This window comes from Dama dama, chromosome 17 (genome assembly GCF_033118175.1).
Source record: "Dama dama isolate Ldn47 chromosome 17, ASM3311817v1, whole genome shotgun sequence".
Classification (NCBI taxonomy): domain Eukaryota; kingdom Metazoa; phylum Chordata; class Mammalia; order Artiodactyla; family Cervidae; genus Dama; species Dama dama.
The window spans coordinates 19430988-19450234 of record NC_083697.1 but is presented as its reverse complement, the minus strand read 5'-3'; the positions used below and the strand labels follow the sequence as shown (position 1 = coordinate 19450234).

At 37.4% G+C, this 19247-nt stretch overlaps 1 protein-coding gene across 3 annotated transcripts in view; it reads left to right on the top strand.

Annotated features, from left to right (window-relative positions):
* ANK2 (ankyrin 2) overlaps positions 1 to 19247 on the top strand; it is a 346470-nt gene that overhangs the window by 282342 nt on the left and 44881 nt on the right. For all 3 annotated transcript variants that reach the window (XM_061164158.1, XM_061164159.1, XM_061164160.1), the window contains 5 exons: positions 9549 to 9773; positions 11496 to 11594; positions 12594 to 12748; positions 15688 to 15899; positions 16205 to 16409. In XM_061164158.1, coding sequence (XP_061020141.1) covers positions 9549 to 9773; positions 11496 to 11594; positions 12594 to 12748; positions 15688 to 15899; positions 16205 to 16409 — 896 coding nt within the window. The remainder of the gene's footprint in view (positions 1 to 9548; positions 9774 to 11495; positions 11595 to 12593; positions 12749 to 15687; positions 15900 to 16204; positions 16410 to 19247) is intronic.

The window sequence follows — 19247 nt, the reverse complement described above, 5'->3', positions numbered from 1 at the left end:
ATAAAAAAACCTTGGGCCTAGAGTGTTGATGGATAATAGATCAGAATTTAGAAACCATTATCTAGTATTTGAAGTCCATGTCCAGCCTACAAAGTGACAAGATTATTTTAAGCAAAATGTGACATAGAAAAATTGTCTTATTGCAGACCAAGACTTTAAAGATGCTTATTTTTTTTTACTATGAAACATGATCACTGACTCTAATCCTCAACTCTGGCTGTACATGGTAATCACTTGGGGGCTTTAAAAATACTGATGCCCAGGCCCCAACTGAAACCAGTTATATCACAGTCTCTGTTGTTGGGGCCTTGGCATTGGTATTTTCTACAAGCACCAGTTGTCAAATATATTTGTTTTATATAAGCTATTAGAAAGAAACAACATTGTGTAATAAAGCTTTGATTATAAGTTTGACTTAGGTAATTAACATATGACTAGTTCCCTCAAATATCTTTTTATCCTTTCCATTTACTTAAGTATTCTCTCTTCACACACTATTGACTTCTACAACACACCAAATTTTGTGCCAGGCACTAAGGAAAACAGATGAGTAAGACCTAGCCAGTACCTCTGAGAAACTTGCTGATGTGTTGTTATTTGAATTTGGAAGACAGTCTCTGAAAGAGCAATAACGTGATGGTTAAGAATGTGCTTTGGAATCATATCAAACAGAATTCAGATCCTGGCCCTGACACTCAATATGTGGCACTGAGCAGGTTGTATAAAATATTTCAGTTTACTTATCTATAAGATGAATGTTATATTATAGAGTCCATAGGGGAGACTTAAGGATTAGATGCTTCTTAATTAGTTAGCATTTTGCCTAGAAAGAATAAGTACTCAATAGATTTTAGCCATTAGTATTTATACAACCCACACACACATCTTTAGCAAGTTTCTAATTAGTGAAGCAAAAGTATTCTGAATTCTCTAAATGGGAATAACCAATGTGATACAATTCATAATGGCAATATTTGACTTATTTTTTATCAGGTAATCTATCATAAAGTTGTGTCTCTACTATAGTATTTGAATGAACACTGCAAAAGATGACTCCAGTAGAATGGATAGTTACCACTATAAATTTAATATTTCTGAATGTGATGGTATTTGAAAGCTACTGTGATATTAATATAAACAGTAGTCATTATATATCATATAAAAATGACTTCTTATAATTGTATTTTTTGTACATCAGGTTCCTGAGTAATAGTTTTTATGTAATTTTCAAGGAGCTGAGTTTCTCTTTAATTAATTAGGTGAATTCCTTCCTAGGCCACTTCAAAGCCTGCCCAAATTGTAAGAAAAAAATAATTTTTGATAGAGGGGATAATAAAGCTAGCTTTTATATGCATATGTCTCTAGTTTCATGTATAATGATCTATTAGATTAGATGAAGAGATTTTAGATTTATAGAAGACACAACTTCTACCAATAAGCACCATTATTTCCTTTTACTTCTACTGTTTCCAATGACTAGTGTTCATCACAATAGGAGAAAAAGTATCAGTGATTAAAAAATCTGTTCTGACCCATAAATATAGCTATTATCTAGCAAAAGAAATGTTGACTGTTAATATTTTTGTTGTTTTTAAAGAAGTTGCCTTACTGATTCACAGTGTGATTATTATTTCTAGTATCCTAACCATGATCACATCCAATGCAAGCTTGGACAAGAACTTAAATTTTACATTTCTTCCCCATTTCATTAAGTGCATAATGAATCAACAGACGTAAGCCACAAATTCCTATCAATAGCTAGTTTTGTGACTCATTTTAAATATTATTTCAAAAGTCTTTATTGTTACAGTTTTTTAATGTCAGCCAAGTGCCAACAAATAAATGTCAGTTCATGATGTCAGTTCATATATAAGACATAGTAACTAGAAGTCAATAGGAAAGCAGTCTTTTATAGGTCTTCTTTTTCATAAAAACATGTTGAAGGTGGTTTTGTTGTGAACCTAAAACTACTCTAAAAAATATAGTCTATTTTTTTAAAAATGTAAAGATGTTAGCTCAAATAGTGGAAGTTGATATTTGAAATTTAAAAAATATTTGAAATTCATAGAAATTAAAGATATTTTTCATTTGATGACATCAATATTTATCTAAGTACCTGTGGCAGTTAATTTAGTTGTTCATGTATTTCAAACATTCTTTTTTTTTTTTAATGGTACATGAAGGTAAATTCTTTGGGGTGAAGAAAATTGTTTCATAAGCAGTAAAACAACTGTTTTGTCAAGTTAGGTTTCTGGTCCAAAGTATACGTATATCCATTTGTATATCAGGTGTTGAAAACCCAAGTGGACTCTGTGAAAACATATGGAGTGTTTTGAGGAAGAGCAGACTCAAGTAGAAGAGGATGAAAGACAGGACTGTAACGTGAGATTAAACAATGTGACCAGTGAGGAAGACAGGGAGTGAAAGTCTTGAAAAAGCACTAAGACTTCATTGCATAGTTTTTGTTACCTATAGTAGGTAATTAATGTTATCTACTCTGCCTTATAGTTTATGCTACTGTTTGTCATTGGAGCTAATTTTTAAATTGCACCTTTTCTGTTTGCATTTCTTATGTAGCAGCCCAAAGGGCATTACCATTATTTTGAAAGTATTAAAAGTATGAGTGAAAAGCTATGGAGGCAAAACTATGTCTATCAAATCAAAGACTTTTTAACTTTCATTATTTCATTATTATCCCCTTGATGTTGTGTAGCTTCTTGGATATTTAGACTTTGAGTACCCACATACGCCAATGTTGAATAAGGCCACAAATCCCTCTCCAGTGATTTTATATCCCAGTTCCCTAACCTGGGAGTTACTCCATAGCCCCCATATCTGGGTCTTCTCTCAGCCTTTTCATAGAGCTGTATCTCATTTGTATTTCCATCCTTTTTTTCAGTGAATATGGTATTGGTATATGAATATTTCATTTGAAAGTCACTTCTGATTTCCTTCTTTATATTTCGCTTTATCCATTCCTTCTCTGTGCTAAAGTATCTATTCTGTTGCAGCCGCACCTCTCCATGTCTTGATCGTGACAACAGCAGGTGAACTTCCACATCATTCCTTCTCTGAACATGTTGCCTCTCCTCTTCCCCTTTCTCCATGTCCTTCTCCTTATACCTTGCCTCGGGATGCTCTAGTGTGACCATACCTAGCCAGAGAGAGCGAGAGAGAGAGCACACGAAGGAGAATGATTTATTGTCTCCATGCCATGACCATTACTGAATTCCCCATTATGGTACAGGGAAAGTGGGGATTTTTTTATTTTGTTGGAAATAAGTGGGTTTATGCTAAAATGAATGTAGACCTAATGTGAGAGGCTGTCTTCATCATAAGTCTCCATATCTCTGCTGCTTTCCAGAGAAAAAGGGCTACATAGAGCTGAAAGATGTCATTCCCAACAATTATGCAAGTTGGTTAAGCTATTTTCAAGTTATAGTAAAGGTTATGATTTTAAGTGTCACTTAGCAGAGTTTTTTAAAGCTATAGTCTAGGTGAACCAAAGGCTGAAAGTTTATTAATAGTGCACTTGCTTGCTAGTACTGCTTTAAATGCAACTTTTGTTATTTTGGAAATTGTACTATAGAATGATTCCAGTGTTCTAAAAATATCAATGACTCTATGCTATTTTGATAAAGTTATTTTTTAAAGCTCTTATCAGACTACTGTTTATAGTATTTTTATTGTACAGTTATCCATCAGGATACTGAAGATTGTCTACAAATCAGACAATTTTCAATTTTGACAAATTTATATCCATTTTTTTACTTTGTCTGCAATACCCACTAAATATTTTGTTTCTATTCATGAACATAGTGATAAATACATTTTTGGTGATTTTAACAGGTTTAAGTCACTTTATTTCAAAGTTATTTTTCATCAGTTTTTCCGTTGACGGAATTTGGAAGATTAGGAAGAAATTAAGGAATTATAGAGGACAGGGAGCTCACAGTATGGTTTTCTCACAGCAACCCAGAAATCAGATTTAATTGAAGGCCCTCTTGCTATGTATGTGTGGATCACTGAAGCACCCTGATGACAGACTTTTTTCCTATTTTCACTCAATAACTAACTCTGAATGCTGCAATCTCCTCCCCATCCTTACCCCATGGTCCTGGATGAATTAAACGTAAACCTAAGGATTCATAACTTTTGGGGTGGAGGATATAGTCCTCAAAAGACCAGAATCATTGTTTTCTGCTGCCTCCTCTGAAGCATGTATCTGTCTAGCTAATCAACTACATATTCCTAGGCAAGTCATCTGCATAATAATGGTGGATTGCTTTTGTTTTATTCCTTTTAAATTGTGATAACACTGTATCTCACAATTTAGAAAACTTCAATAAGGATTTCTACTTTGCATGACTGCTGAATTTCCTTTGAAGAGTAAGATAAACAATTAAAACCAAGTATGTTATGTGATGTTTTTTTGTCTGTACAGTCTGAAGTCAATGTTTAGTGTAGTATGTGTATACATTTTCTGCAAAACTACTCTTGATTGTTTTAGCCATACAGCAAAAATAGTATATATTTCTTGGAGGAATAGCAGTTTGTTTTTCAAATAGAAATGCTTCCAGAACTTCTGAAATGGAACATTCCAGTAGGTCAACTAACCTAGTTAGAATTTTAATACCAGAATGCCACATTAGAGTTTGAGTTTAATCAAAGTCTCTCATTTTGGGGATAAGAAAACTGAAACCTAAAGATGTTAAGTGACTTGCCGGAGGTTACAGCAGTAATTCAACACAGGGTTAATCTCGTGATGGATCCAGGCTGGAGCCAGGAAAGAATGTGGTACTTGTTGAATTATCTTGTGCTCTGTAATAATAGTGTTTTTTACATCTTCTTTAGTGCAGTTCATAAACTAATCAAAACTCCATATTAAACTACTTTAGCAAAGCTCTGGGTTCATTGTAGATATTTAATAAGTGTTAGTTTCTCTGTTTAATTTTTTATATTATACGCTAATTTTAAGACATTCAAAATCTATAAAATTATGTGCATTTATTGAATTCTATCTGCTTGACCCACAATGATTTAATTCTCACTCTACCCTTAAGTGGTGATAGGATTATCCCTCATTGACAGATGAGGCTTCAGTCACAGCTCACAGTGGAACTGAACTTCAATCCATTGATCAATACATTTTTCTTTAGTTCTTTTCATCTCCCAGTGTTAGGGTTAGGGTTATCTTGTTCCATTTTTAATCTCCTGAAAATATGAGAAAAATCTGGGATGTGAACTAATTTCTCTCATGAGTCACCCTAGCCTTTCACTTTTTCCTGTGATACAACAAAAAAATGTCTCTTACAGTCTGCTTTTTCAGATTGTTATACATCACAAAATAACTATCCACTAATCTATTACCTCAGCTTCGCTGATGGCTCAATGGTTAACCACCAGCCTGCCAATACAGGTGACTTGGGTTCGATCGCTGGGTCGGGAAGATCCCCTGGAGGAGATGGCAGCGCACTCCAGTGGGAAATCCCATGGACAGAAAGGAGCGTGGCACAGAGTTGGACATGACTGAATGACTAACACACATCCAAGTAGTAACACCTTTTGATATCCTGATATTTTTAATGAAAATATTCAAATGCTAAGCCAGTTTTATATTATAAACTTTTGTTTATATTTATACATAAACAATTTTATATATAAACAATTTATATATAAGCCAATTTTATATTTACAAACTTATATTGGATTAACTGATCAGCATGTTGACTTTTATCAAAAGACTTCTCGTCAGGACCTAGAAAAAAAAAATTGAATAGTTATTTCTCTTATTCTCTCTTAGTTGAAGAAAAGACTTTTACATATAATTCTGCATAGTCAGCTTTTTAATTAGTTGTTTACTCTAATGAGATCTGACGGGTGTTAAATAAATTTCTACTTTAGCCTTCTTTTCAATTAGAAATAAATATATACAGCTTCTCACAACTTACCTTTTTCATTCTTCCATCATTCACTATTTAAGCAGCATCTTCAGTTACACTATTTGAGTCTGATTTGCTTAGAGTATTTTCTTACTAAATTTGTAAACATTTTTATTCATTTTGACTATCAATATTTAGCTCCTTCATGACTTCCCATCCTTTTGTTTCTTTCTTGATATCTTTCTGATATACTTTCTTCTCTCTCTGCCTGCCCGTCTCTTCCTTCATCTCTCTCTCCCTCTCTCCTCTAGTAATTCCCTCAATAGAGCTTGTTGCTATTTATTAGTCTATTGCACTTCCTTTAGTTATTTCATAAAGACACAAAAGCTTGTTTTTGTTGGAAATTTTCTCTGAATTAGACACATTGCCTCTTTAATTTTTCAAATTTGCTTGGTGTTCTGGTGCAATACTTAAATATAATTTTCTAGATCTATGATGACACCGAGACATATGTAGTTAAATTTATCTACTGCAGCTTCAGTCTTTAGGCCCTTTTACATCCCAGTCTTTGGTCTTTCTTCATATAGTTTTCACTCCTAACAAAATCATTACTTTGGTGTATCCAAACTCTTGGTTTTTTGCTTACTCTCATTTTCTACTAATCCTCTATCAAGGGAAATAAATATACTCACTCTCTCATTTTCAAGCAGGGAAATGCCTGTAGAGGAATATTTAATATTGAAGACAGTCCTTCTCAACTATTTAGCTATTTTATGAGCTGAAGTGTCTGAGTGTAGTAATTTGAATGAAGTCTGACTGGATTGGTTGTCAAGGAATCAAAGAATTCAATAACCTACTTTAGCCTTCTTCTCAATTAGAAACAAATATATACAGCTTCTCACAACTTACCCTTTTCACTCTTCCATTCATTCACTATTAAGCAATTACTTATTAACTGCCTACTATGTGCCCCGTTCGCATTGCACTAGGCACTTGGGACATGGGAAGAAATACGGAGCATGAGGTCACTGCCCTTGTGACGCTGATATGGTCCTGTGTGTGGTTTAGCTCATCTCTCCTTGACCAGGAGAGTAAGTGATTCCGAGTAAGTGAAATCATCCTGTGACATTTGGGGCTTAGACTGTGGGCATCTTGGCAGCAGTGACTATGTCTTTAGTTTCTGTATCCTTGCTCAATTCCTAGCAGAGCACCTGGCACTTACAAGAAGTGTGGAAAATGTGACATGAAAAGCAGCATGGAAATTTGGGGGTAAATGAGAACAAAAGAAAATTTTAAAAGAAAGTCAGTAACATAGAAATCAGAGAAACTAATCAAACATGTAGGTGCTTAGACATTGTTACAGCCAAGTATATAGCTACTTCAATTCACTCCTTATAGAATGCACCACTAGAAGATATTCTAAATGGAATATATATGCTGTAAACCATTACCAGAACAAATATAGTGAAAATATAATAGCATGTACCATGAATGGGGAAACACCCTGAATGCTTTAAAAAAATACAGGTAGTATTCGATATTGATAATATTAATCAGATGTATTATAATAATTCCTTACTAGTTTGAGTCCCTGTTCTTCATCAAGGGTGCTAGTAATCAAAAGATGAAAAAGAAATCAAAGAAAGTAGAGAAAGTCAGAAATACAGCAATGAGTTCGAAATAGCACCGGTTGAAACGTCAGTCATTTTTTTCTAGTTTTTATAAAAATCAACATAAATATCAGAGTCAAATGAAAATAATAAAATGGAAAAGAAACCTTTATAGTCATCTAGACGTTTTACCAGTTCTTTCATTCTTTTGAGCGATAGTGCATTTTAAAAAGCAAATAGAAAATAATTTAAGAATTCCTACTTAAATACTAGTAATGAGAAAAGCAGCCCACATTTTCTCATTGTGTTTTGATAAAGACCAGAAGCATCCATACTTCAGAACTGACCTGTTGCTCATACTCCCCAGTTTGTGCCCCATACTAAAAACTGAGAGGACTGGGTTTGAACTGGTAGGTCTAGACTGGCTCCTGCAAGGGGAAAGAAGTGTGAGACCTCTTCTCTTGGTCTCCTCGTTCTGCATGCCCTGCTTCAGATAGGCACTCTGAGTCCTTCACAGACGTCTGCATTACTAGCAACAGGGGTTCTGTTTAATAGCATGCTTAATGAGTTCTGTGTTCTGCTATGAAGAGGATGCTAAGATATTTTTCCTTCACTTATTTAAAAATAACACAAATATATTGTGTTTCTATCCCATAACTTACTTTACTAAAATACCTTTCAAATGTTTTACATGTTTGTTATGGATGTAATATCTGAGTGTGATCAATCTGGTATAGTTCTGTGCTGGTTAAGTATTAGTAGATCTTACTATACCTATGTGTTGCTCTCCTCTTTCTGTTTTGGTATAAAATTCTTGCAAATGCAAGGAGCATTGGGAAAGACAGTAATGCTATTTGTGAGAGGGTGTGCACATTTTTTGTGTGTGTCTTTGTGTATATGTATATGACCATCAGGTTGCCTGGTTTAATTTTTCCTCCTTGACAAAATGAGTGCCTCCCAGACTTTGAGTTTTATACTAACCTAGTGAGACGAACTCAAACTAAGCTGCAGAAACATCCTGAAGGAACCAACTTCAAAGTTGAGACAAATGCTTTCTCTTGGTACAGTTAAAATAAACAAGCCAAATCACCTTGGATCATTATTCCCTTATTCATGAACCATTAGGTTGGCAGAAAAGAAGCAAAAGAAGAGATGCCTTTACATTTCTGAATTACTAGCTATGATTTTCCATGTTCAATTTTTTATAATTTGGGGAAAATCATGATGCACAGATGCCTTCCATTATCATGAGCCCAGGATATCCGCCTCAAAACCCAGAGCAGAGGGGATTGATAATCTTGTTTTCTGTCTACCCTTATCAGTTAAAATGGTATAGAAGAGATATTTCCACCTAAGAAGTGAAAAAGCACCTTTGAATCAGTAATTGGGCTCTTTCCAAAGCATTTGATTATTTTGGTTTTCCTCTTTTTTAGAATGTAATCAGTTAAAAACCTGCATCCTGGGTATGACAGTGTTGTAGCAAGATGCATGTACACGGGTATGGTCTTGAGAGAAAGCCTGTGAATTTTTCTTAAGTCATAGAATTATGCAAAAATGATCTGGACACAATGTAATTTTTGAAAGTCAAGTTGAGTTAACTTAGAAAAGCTACAATTTAGTCTTCCCTCTCTGCTCTGTCTTTATATTATTTCAAACTATGGATTTTTCAGGACACATATAGAAGGAAGCAAATGCCTCTGCATTTATAACAAAAGGAAACTCATATTCTTTATGTAATTTCATTCCACTTTCTAAGTCAGTTGGATGTATTTTTAATCTACAAGTTCATGTTTAATATCACCATTGTCAAATTAGGAGCAGAACTGTTCTTTAGTAACAAATCAAAAAATACAGAAATTAAAACAGCAATCAAACTGAAATAAAGGCACTGGTATAAAGTAAAATTACTTTTTAAGGGCATGTTTTTCGCTACCATGCATATAAATAAGAAATGTTTTAAGAACAGAGCATTATGGAAAAAAGCTAACTTGACAAAGCTTGTTTATCTGCCTTCGATATTTCAAAGCACCACCTAATCTTCCATTTTGATTTTTAGTTTCCTGGTTAGTTTTATGGTGGATGCCCGAGGTGGTGCCATGCGGGGATGCAGACACAACGGGCTCCGCATCATTATTCCGCCTCGGAAATGTACTGCCCCAACACGAGTCACCTGCCGACTGGTCAAACGCCATAGACTGGCGACGATGCCTCCCATGGTGGAAGGAGAAGGCCTGGCCAGTCGTCTGATTGAAGTCGGACCCTCTGGTGCTCAGTTCCTTGGGTAAGGGTTTCTGATAAACCTCCCAGTTAGTCACCGGTGAGCTTGTCCTCTACATGAAATCACTAGGATGGAGGGGAAAAAGGTACGTCAAACTTTTGGAAGAAGGTTGGCCCCTATGAAATTTTTTAAGAATTGAAAGTAATGCCTCAATGTTTGACCGCACTTAAATGCCTCTTGTTTTAAGGCATCAATGGGTTAAGCATTCAGGTTGATTATTATTCTTTCTCTTTGGATGTGATGGTAGCTGCCAGGCTTCCACTATGAATAATCATACTCTGGTTGATGGTAGGTATTTTTTAATCTGGATTTAAGTGGGAAGGTCGTAGGGGAAAAAAAACAGTTGGCCCTTGAACAAGGCAGGGGTTAGAGGTGCTGACCGCCCCCCACACAGTCGAAACTTTGCAAACACCTGAGGGTTGGCTCTGCCTGTAAGAGGCTCCTCCACATCCCAGGTGCTGCATCTGTGGCTCCAGCAGCCCCTGGTGGACCACGTGGTTCTGAAATATTTGCCATTGAAAAAAATCAAATGGGCCTACCTCATTGTTCAAGGGTCAACTGTGCTAGTCTGTTCTGAACATAAACTTGGCGTCTTGTATAGTTACAACAAACAGTCATCATCTTCGCTCTGGAGAGCAGTGTTCTTTATAGAACATACAAAAATTTAATCTATGTGATTTGTCTTTTCTGTTATCAAAATTGCTACCATGAGTTAAAAATTATCCTGGCAGTTTTATTTGGCACAGATTTCATTAAGAGGACAAAATCAAGAATGACTTTCACCATGCTCATTTTAGCAGTTTTGAGCAGAAATAAGCTTTTCTTCTGTTTGTACTGCTGCTGTTATGTTACCTGGTATCTCAGTATGCCAAGAAAAAGTAGCGCCTGCTGAAAACTGACAAAACGAAGTTTTGGAGGGGGACAAGTTTCAAAACATTTTGAAACAAATTGGTTGTATTTAAGTCTTGTTATATAAAGTCTTTGTGCTAAAAAACTGGGAGAAAATCCTATTAATTATGAACTCTTTTGCTTTGCTAGTGTCATACTGGGGAGAGGATTTCTTACTTTAGAACTCAGGAAATGTTCTAAAGCCTCGTAATTTGGAGCAAACTATTAACAGGTTGTTCCAAATTATGTTCACACCTGAAAAGGTGTGTGTATGTATTTCCCAGTTATGGAAACTACCTCCCATGTCCTCCTATCAGACAGACCAGAGATTTAGAAGGAGCCTGTGAAGTTCTGGGTTGCATCAGAAAACTCCATTATGGGTGGAATAATTCCCCAGTGATTCCTTTCATATTCTGTAACAGGTCCTTTCTCCTTCCTCATGGACAGATAGTTGTAGGTTTTTTAATAATTGTCAAATCTGTTGAGAAATACCCATGAAAACTTCTGGCCTCATTATGGAGTCAGAGTTTTTATTGTATTCCCAACAGCTTTGTCTTTCCTGTGGAGCATATTTTTTTTTTTTTTTTGGCTCATGCCCTGGCGGTGAACCTAAGCAGGAATAGATCCGACCCCCAAGCGCCCTCCTTCCACGCGCCTCCATTGTACACTCTGGGTCTCTGTTCTCGCTCTTTGTGACCAATGGAGGGGGCAGAACCAAACGCAGTGTGAAACCAAACTTCACTCTGTTCATCAGCTGGTGACGCTGGGGTTCTGTGCAACACAACACCTGAAGCTTACCTATGTTCTTTCTTTCACTGCTGCTTTGGATGTACTCAGTAAACTTCACCTGCCAACGGCTCCTCCCCCACTTAATGAGGGAGAAAGTTTGGTCAGCCGCATCCTTCAGCTGGGGCCTCCTGGAACCAAATTCCTTGGGTAGGAGTGACTTAAAACAAATCGATGGCTGCGGGCCCCCATTCTTCTCCTTCTTCTGCAATATGATTTCTCTTTTTGTCATTGTGCCCATGACATGTCCCTCTCTATGATTTAAATTCTGTACAACCTATCTTTAGTGGACCATTTCTGACCCTTGTGGTATGTGACTTTTATTTTTGAGTGATGTTTTTATATCTTTTCCCTTAAAGTGCTGTGACCTTCATTTTCGTTTAAAGCATGAGATCTGCCTAGTTGTACTATGTGCTAGTTATGGTGTTGTTATGATAAATTCGGAGTCTGTATCAAAGCAACCTGGACTGAAAAAAAAATCAAAAGCCTCTCTGGATTTTGAGAGTGAATGTGACCGAAAAATAGTAGGGCAGTGCATGTTCTGGATCCTGAATATAATAGGCATTGGACACAACCTGGCTGCCTGCGGAGGTGCTCCTTTAGGGCCACACTGTGTACACATGCCTATTGTTTCCTTGAATGGAGGAAATAGACAGAAAGAGTCCTTGAGTGCATGTCTCTCGCGTTCCGAAGTAGTTGACTCTTCTGACATCTCCTCATTTATTAGCACATGAAATTACGCAGTGTATGAGCCATTTTCCCTCTTAAACCATTTTGTCATTTTGCACCTTGTAGAAAACATTTTAAGAGATTGGCATACCTCATAGATATGCATGTACATTTCTTTTGGTTAAATGTGTTATCCTTACGTTTATCAAAGGAGAAGTTCCAGAATGCCACATGCACTCACAGGGAGACATCATTGGCTTAAGGTAGCAGCATGGCCCCGGGGACTGGTGCCCCCGAGGTGGGGTGCTGGCTACTGTGGGACTGTCTGCTAGCTGCAGGGCTCCAGAGGATGGCCCCGCTCTGTCCCTGTCCCCAGAAGGATAAGAATTCCAGGTCACTTTGCGACAGACAGAGTCGAGGTGCTTGTCTTGCTGGTGGTTAGCTCCTGTCCACACTGAGTGTTCTGCCTTGCTGTGTCAGGCCTGTGATCGTGGAGATCCCTCATTTCGCTGCCCTGCGAGGAAAGGAGAGGGAGCTGGTGGTCCTGCGCAGTGAGAACGGGGACAGCTGGAAAGAGCATTACTGTGAATACACGGAGGATGAGCTGAATGAAATCCTGAATGGCATGGATGAAGGTACTTCATATTGAAGGTTTAAAAGGACTCTGACGTGGAGGCATGATAATGATGCATTTCTTTATATCCTAGGGTGTGTGTGTGTGTTACCTAATCCAATTTGGGTCTTCTCTGCTGACGCTTGCACAGTAAAGCCTGCCTATTGATGCTAGGTTGTGGTGAAGGAAATACCAGGTTATTGCAGGTGCCAAACAAGAAGTCTGGGTTTTTGAGCATTAGCTTGTTTGGCACCAGTGGTAAAGAATCCACCTGCCAATGCAGGAGATGTGGCTTTGATCCCTGGGTTGGGAAGGTCCCCTGGAGAAGGAAATAGCAACCCACTCCAGTGTTCTTGCCTGGGAAATTCCATGGACAGAGAAGCCTGGCAGGCTACAGTCCATGGGGTTACAAAAGAGTTGGACATGATTTAGTGACTAAACAACAACAACAGAGTGTTCTGGTATATTCCCATGGTGATGCATTGGAGTGCACAGTATGTTTGCCTAGTCTTATTTTTGTTGCATTCAGGAAAATGAAATTCTTTAATAGTAAATATCTTACATTAATAAAGAAATACAGCCCCATCTCTATCTTTTGTGCAAACTTTTCTAAAATATCAAATAGAATAGATGCTGTTTCATAACAAAATGGATAGATACTGGATAATATATCCATGATTTTTTAAAATGCCTAACCTGAACATTTAGATATTTAAGGCATTGATAAAAAGTGCTAAACTTTTCTATAGGAAAACTTACATATACCCATAACTACTACCTTATAGGATAATGTAATTTTTTCTTTCATTAACTTATTTTTTAATTGGAGGAAAATTGTTTTACAATGTTGTATTGTTTTCTGCCATGCAACAATGCAGATCAGCCATAATTATACACGTACTGTGTGTGCTAAGTTGTTTTAGTCGTGTCTAACTCTTTGCAACTCTGTGGACGGTAGCCCACCAAGCTCCTCTCTCCATGGGATTCCCCAGGCAAGAATACTGGAGTGGGTTGCCATGTCATTCTGCAGGGAATCTTCCCAACCCAGGAACTGAACCCACACCTCTTACTTCTCCTGCATTGGCAGGCAGGTTCTTTACCACTACCTGAGAAGTCCTTTCTCTCTCTCTTATGCCTCCCTCCCCTCCCCCCATCCCATCCCTCCAGATCATCACGGAGCACCAGGCTGGGCTCTCTGGATTATATAGCAACTTCTCACTAGAATAATACTTTTAACTTTCTATTAAGGAGTTAGGAGAATTAAGTTCACTCACAGTTTACACTTAATTTAAACAGAGAGTTAGCTAGGGTTGAATTTCATATGCACACCGACACATATAGTTAAGGAACGTATTTTTCACTAGGGCTTTAGTTTCTGTAAATCCCAAATCCCAGCTTAGGCCATTTACCCTCAGGTTGAAATACATTAGTTTGCCTAGAGGGAGGTGCTCTTTCTTAGGCCTCCTGAGGTTGCACAGAGATGAGGTGTCAGTCCTGATAACCAGAGATATGTTCCACTTTACGTGACTACACAAATAGGCATGTTTTTTTGCCCAAGTGTGAAAAACATACCAAAATTTGCACCGACCTGGGCACACAGCTGTGTGGCTGTTTGTCAGATTTTGTCAGTCTTCCAGGACCACTGGCTGTAGCTGCATGTGAGGCTCATGGATAGTGAGGTGTAGCCTGACACTTTAATGTTTCTTCCTGTACCCTGCTGAGATTTAGTAAGAAGAGAGCCCATGGAAAAGGAAAGTATGCCTTCTAGATGTGTGGGTCAGTATTTTCCAATTAAGATGAAAAGATCAGGATTCTTACTGATAAAGCTTGTTCTGTGCTGTATTTAGCTGCTTCTGCTCATGGGAACCATTTCTTTTGCTTGCATTGAGTTTAGGACATTTCTGTCTGATATATTTACCTGTTATTAACACTGCCATGTTGTCCTTAGATGGGGACCCACTCATAACTTTTACATAAGTAAAAAGCTCATTTTGAAACCAAATTGAGTTTGTATATTTTTATGTTTGTTATGTTTGTTCTGTGAAAACCTGTTCTTTCCTAAGTATATGCTAGTAATTGCCAATGTATTAGTTAGTCTTCAGTCATGAATGATCAGATCCTGGGACTTCTGACTTGTGCTATCTAGTTATATTCAAGAGTCAAGAAAAACACAGTTGCTGTTCATGCCTCTGTAAGAATTGTAAAATGTTTTCTAAAAATGAATAGCTTTCCATAATCCCTTAAAATTCAATAATCTACTTAGTTCAAATTTTCAAATTTGTAACCAGTTGAGTTTACTGTATTGCCCTATATATCTACACTAATGCAAATTATCAAGAGTCCATTATCCCATCCTCCTGATGTTAGATGATCTGCTTGGTAAGTTCATGATTTCAGGGGAATATTGAAACCCTAAATTTGCAATCATGATCTTTTAAAAATATCCACAGTGATTATCTCAGAGACAACCATGCCACTGGAATGAACACCCTGATACAAATCTTACCCTTCGAAGACAGATTTTATTCCTGCACTACTCCCCTGAGAACCAAAAGGACCATATTACTTCTTAAAACCACAAATAACTGGTTTTGAACTAACTTTGAAATTTGCAAAGAAAGGGGCCCCATAATCAATTTCCTCTTCATCACGTTGAGCCAAAAATAGGACAGGTTCCTTTCATTGCCCTCAAACTCCCTCTGGAAGTAGATGCTTTTGTTTCACAGTGCCCTGGAAAAGACCTAGTTTTCACAAAGAGAGAAAATGTGCCAAGCAAATGCTGTCAGGTCTTGAGAGATTCTGGTATTGTTAAGATAGCCTTGTTTTTTAAATTTTCCTATTATTTAAAAAAGAAGGTTTTTGCTGCCACATCTGTTCAGTGTTAACTACGCCAGTGAGTTTGCTAGAATGCTTTCAAAAGCGAATCCTTGCTCTATGAAGATGGGTCATTTCTTGTCTCAGTGCTGGATAGCCCGGAAGACCTAGAAAAGAAACGGATCTGCCGCATCATCACCCGTGACTTCCCACAATACTTTGCGGTGGTGTCTCGGATCAAGCAGGACAGCAACCTCATTGGTCCAGAGGGAGGCGTGCTGAGCAGCACCGTGGTGCCCCAGGTGCAGGCCGTCTTCCCCGAGGGGGCGCTAACCAAGCGGATCCGTGTTGGCCTACAGGTACGCCCACACCAAGAGGCAGCTTAAACCTAGCATGGATTTTATTCCAGCGATTCAAAATCAGCTTTTCAAAAGAGAATTAAATGGCTAAAGAATCAAATTATTCCTGGGTGAGCAAAAGCTGCCCTCAGAAGTCATCAGTGTCATAAAGTTTTACATGAGTGTTTGGTAACAGTAGGAAATTACAGTTGCCCTATTTGAAGACACAAAACTGATTTATGAAATAAAAAACAATGTGTTAAGAAATTTGACATGGAATATAATGATGTATTGTTTATTTTAATATTTTTCCTTTCTTTTAAAAGGCTCAACCTATGCACAGTGAGTTGGTTAAGAAGATTCTGGGCAACAAAGCTACCTTCAGCCCTATAGTCACTTTGGAACCTAGAAGAAGAAAATTTCACAAGCCAATTACCATGACCATTCCTGTCCCCAAAGCTTCAAGTGATGTCATGTTGAATGGTTTTGGGGGAGATGCACCAACCTTAAGATTACTATGCAGCATCACAGGTGAGTCACAAAGGACTATTGTGTTAGTAATAGAAAGTTCTGGAAGAAGAAACTTAGATTGTAAATACTAAATTACCTTTGTCATAAGATGCCTGCACCTTATTAATATGCATTAGTTCAGGAAAAGCACACTAACTAGGGAAGTGAAAGGGGATAGGAAGTGAACTGATACTTTCTAAATAAAGCCTGATGCCAGACTTTTAGACACTTCATACACATTGTCATGTTTATCTCCAAAGTAGCCCTCTGAGAAAACTTTAACCCCCTTTTACTAGAAAGGAAATCAAGACTAAGAGAAGTTTCTTTATAATTTGCCTGAGATTATACTGTAAATACTGTTCATGGGGTTCTCAAGGCAAGGATACTGAAGTGGTTTGCCATTCCCTTCTCCAGTGGACCACATTCTGTCAGGCCTCTCCACCATGACCCGTCCGTCTTGGGTGGCCCCACACGGCATGGCTTAGTTTCATTGAGTTAGACAAGGCTGTGGTCCGTGTGATCAGATTGGCTAGTTGTCTGTGATTGTGGTTTCAGTTTGTCTGCTCTCTGAACCCTAATCCTAACCCTTACTCCTTGGAAGAAAAGTTATGACCAACCTAGACAGCATGTTAAAAAGCAGCGACATTACTTTGCCAACAAAGGTCTGTCTAGTCAAGGCTATGGTTTTTCCAGTGGTCATGTATGGATGTGAGAGTTGGACGGTGAAGAAAGCTGAGCACCAAAGAATTGATGCTTTTGAACTGTAGATCCAACCAGTCCATGCTAAAGGAGATCAGTCCTGGGTGTTCTTTGGAAGGACTGATGTTGAAGCTGAAACTCCAATACTTTCGCCACCTCATGCGAAGAGCTGACTCATTGGAAAAGGCCCTGATGCTGGGAAAGATTGAAGGCAGGAGGAGAAGGGGACGACAGAGGATGAGATAGTTGAATGGCATCACCGACTCAATGGACATGAGTTGGAGTAAACTCCGGGAGTTGGTGATGGACAGGGAGGCCTGGCATGCTGCAGTTCATGGGGTCGCAAAGAGTTGGACCTGACTGAGTGACTAAACTGAACTGATACTGTAAATATCTGACAGAGTTGGGATTCAAATCCAAGTCCATGTACCTCTAAACCCAAACTTCAAGACTTCATTGAAGGCATCATCTTATCTACCTGTTGCAAACTAAATATCTTGAATAATTATACCAACTATTTCGAACTTTTCTGTCCAGGAATTGGTTATGACTTTATCATTAATCTGTTGACTATCTTTGGAAAAAGGAAGGATATTTAGCCTAATAGCTTTCAGTTAACCATCAAACTCCAGAAGGATATTCCCAGGACACTGGTTGTCTCTGACCAATAATACTACCACAGATGGTGAGAGATTAAAAAAACCCACACAAGTAACCTGTGTTAGAACTACATAATTGAGAATTTCCCCATTTAACAAAAACTTCATGGTACTAGCATTCAGTAAACATTCATACTATTTTTAGTAGGAATAATAACCATATCTGCTTCAGTATTATTGGATTTTTTTTCATTTCTCCTCATTTTAGCAGGAATGTTAGCCCTTCTTTTATCCTCTCTCTTTCTTCCTTCTTTTTTTTCATTCTTCCTTCTTATCAGTATTTTTTTTCTGTACTCTTGATATCAAACTATTGAGAGTTTACCCCATAAGTTTAATAATATGACTTAATTTTAAAATACATGGGGGTTTCCCTGGTGGTCTAGTGGTTAAGACTGTGCTTCCAGTGTATAGGGCTCAGGTTTGATCCATGGTTGGGGAACCAAGGTCCCACATGCCACATGGCATGACCACAAAAAAAAAAAAAAAGACACTCAAAACCAAAACAAGCAAAAATAATAAAAGAAAATACATGCACTAAGATGAGAGTAGTGTGAAATCTTATGCTTCACTTAGGGCCTCTCCAATTACTCATTTCTGCTTATTACATAGCATTCCCATACTTTTTGGTTCATGTGTATATGATTAATCATCCTATAATATGCTATGTAGCAACATGGATGCAAAACAAGTCAGGTTGAAAAATGTCTGTGGCACATCCTGCCATTCTAGATGATCAAATGAAGATACCACCTGGGCCTTGACACCATCTAGTCTGGTTATTCTGGGCCTCTGTCTTGGAATGGATTTGTTCTAAAAAATTTCTTAAATTTACTTGTTAATTTTTACAAATACATTAATAGATTTTTGGATTTTTGTGTTTTGCTCTATTATAGAATTCTGTTTAGAATGTGTATTTTATGCCTCCTAGAATAAGGAACTTTGATAACTCATTCCCTTCTTTAAGAAACCTTAGAGTCAAAATTTGTTCTCTTCTCAAACATATATTTCTCCTGAAATACCTGAAGACAGTTTTGTCCCTATTTATGCCAACTTAATTTCTCAGGTGAAATGAAAGTCAGCATCACCCTCCAGAGTGATGTGTCTGTGTACAGAGGCATTCAGTCATTTGGTCTTTCACTTTGCAATATTTACTGAGCTTTTAATATTTTCCAAGGATTTTTGCCAACCTTCAATTGCAAATTGAAAGGAAATTTTGTTTCTTGAAAATACTTGCCTAAAATGTCAAGTGAAAGAATATTTGGATTTTTGTTTTAATAAAGCATTCAACTCCTTGGTTAGTCGAAGGATCTTTTAAAATCATCAACTGAATACAATTCAAAATTATCTCCAGAAACTAGCAATTACAATAAAAAACTTTAGAATGTCAGGGAGAGAAAAGAGCACCTAGTAATTTGAAGCAGTTATTCAAATGCCCTCCCTTAAATTTAGTTCCGTGAAATGTGGTGTTAATGTTTGTTTTCAGTGTGTGTCATTTTTTTAG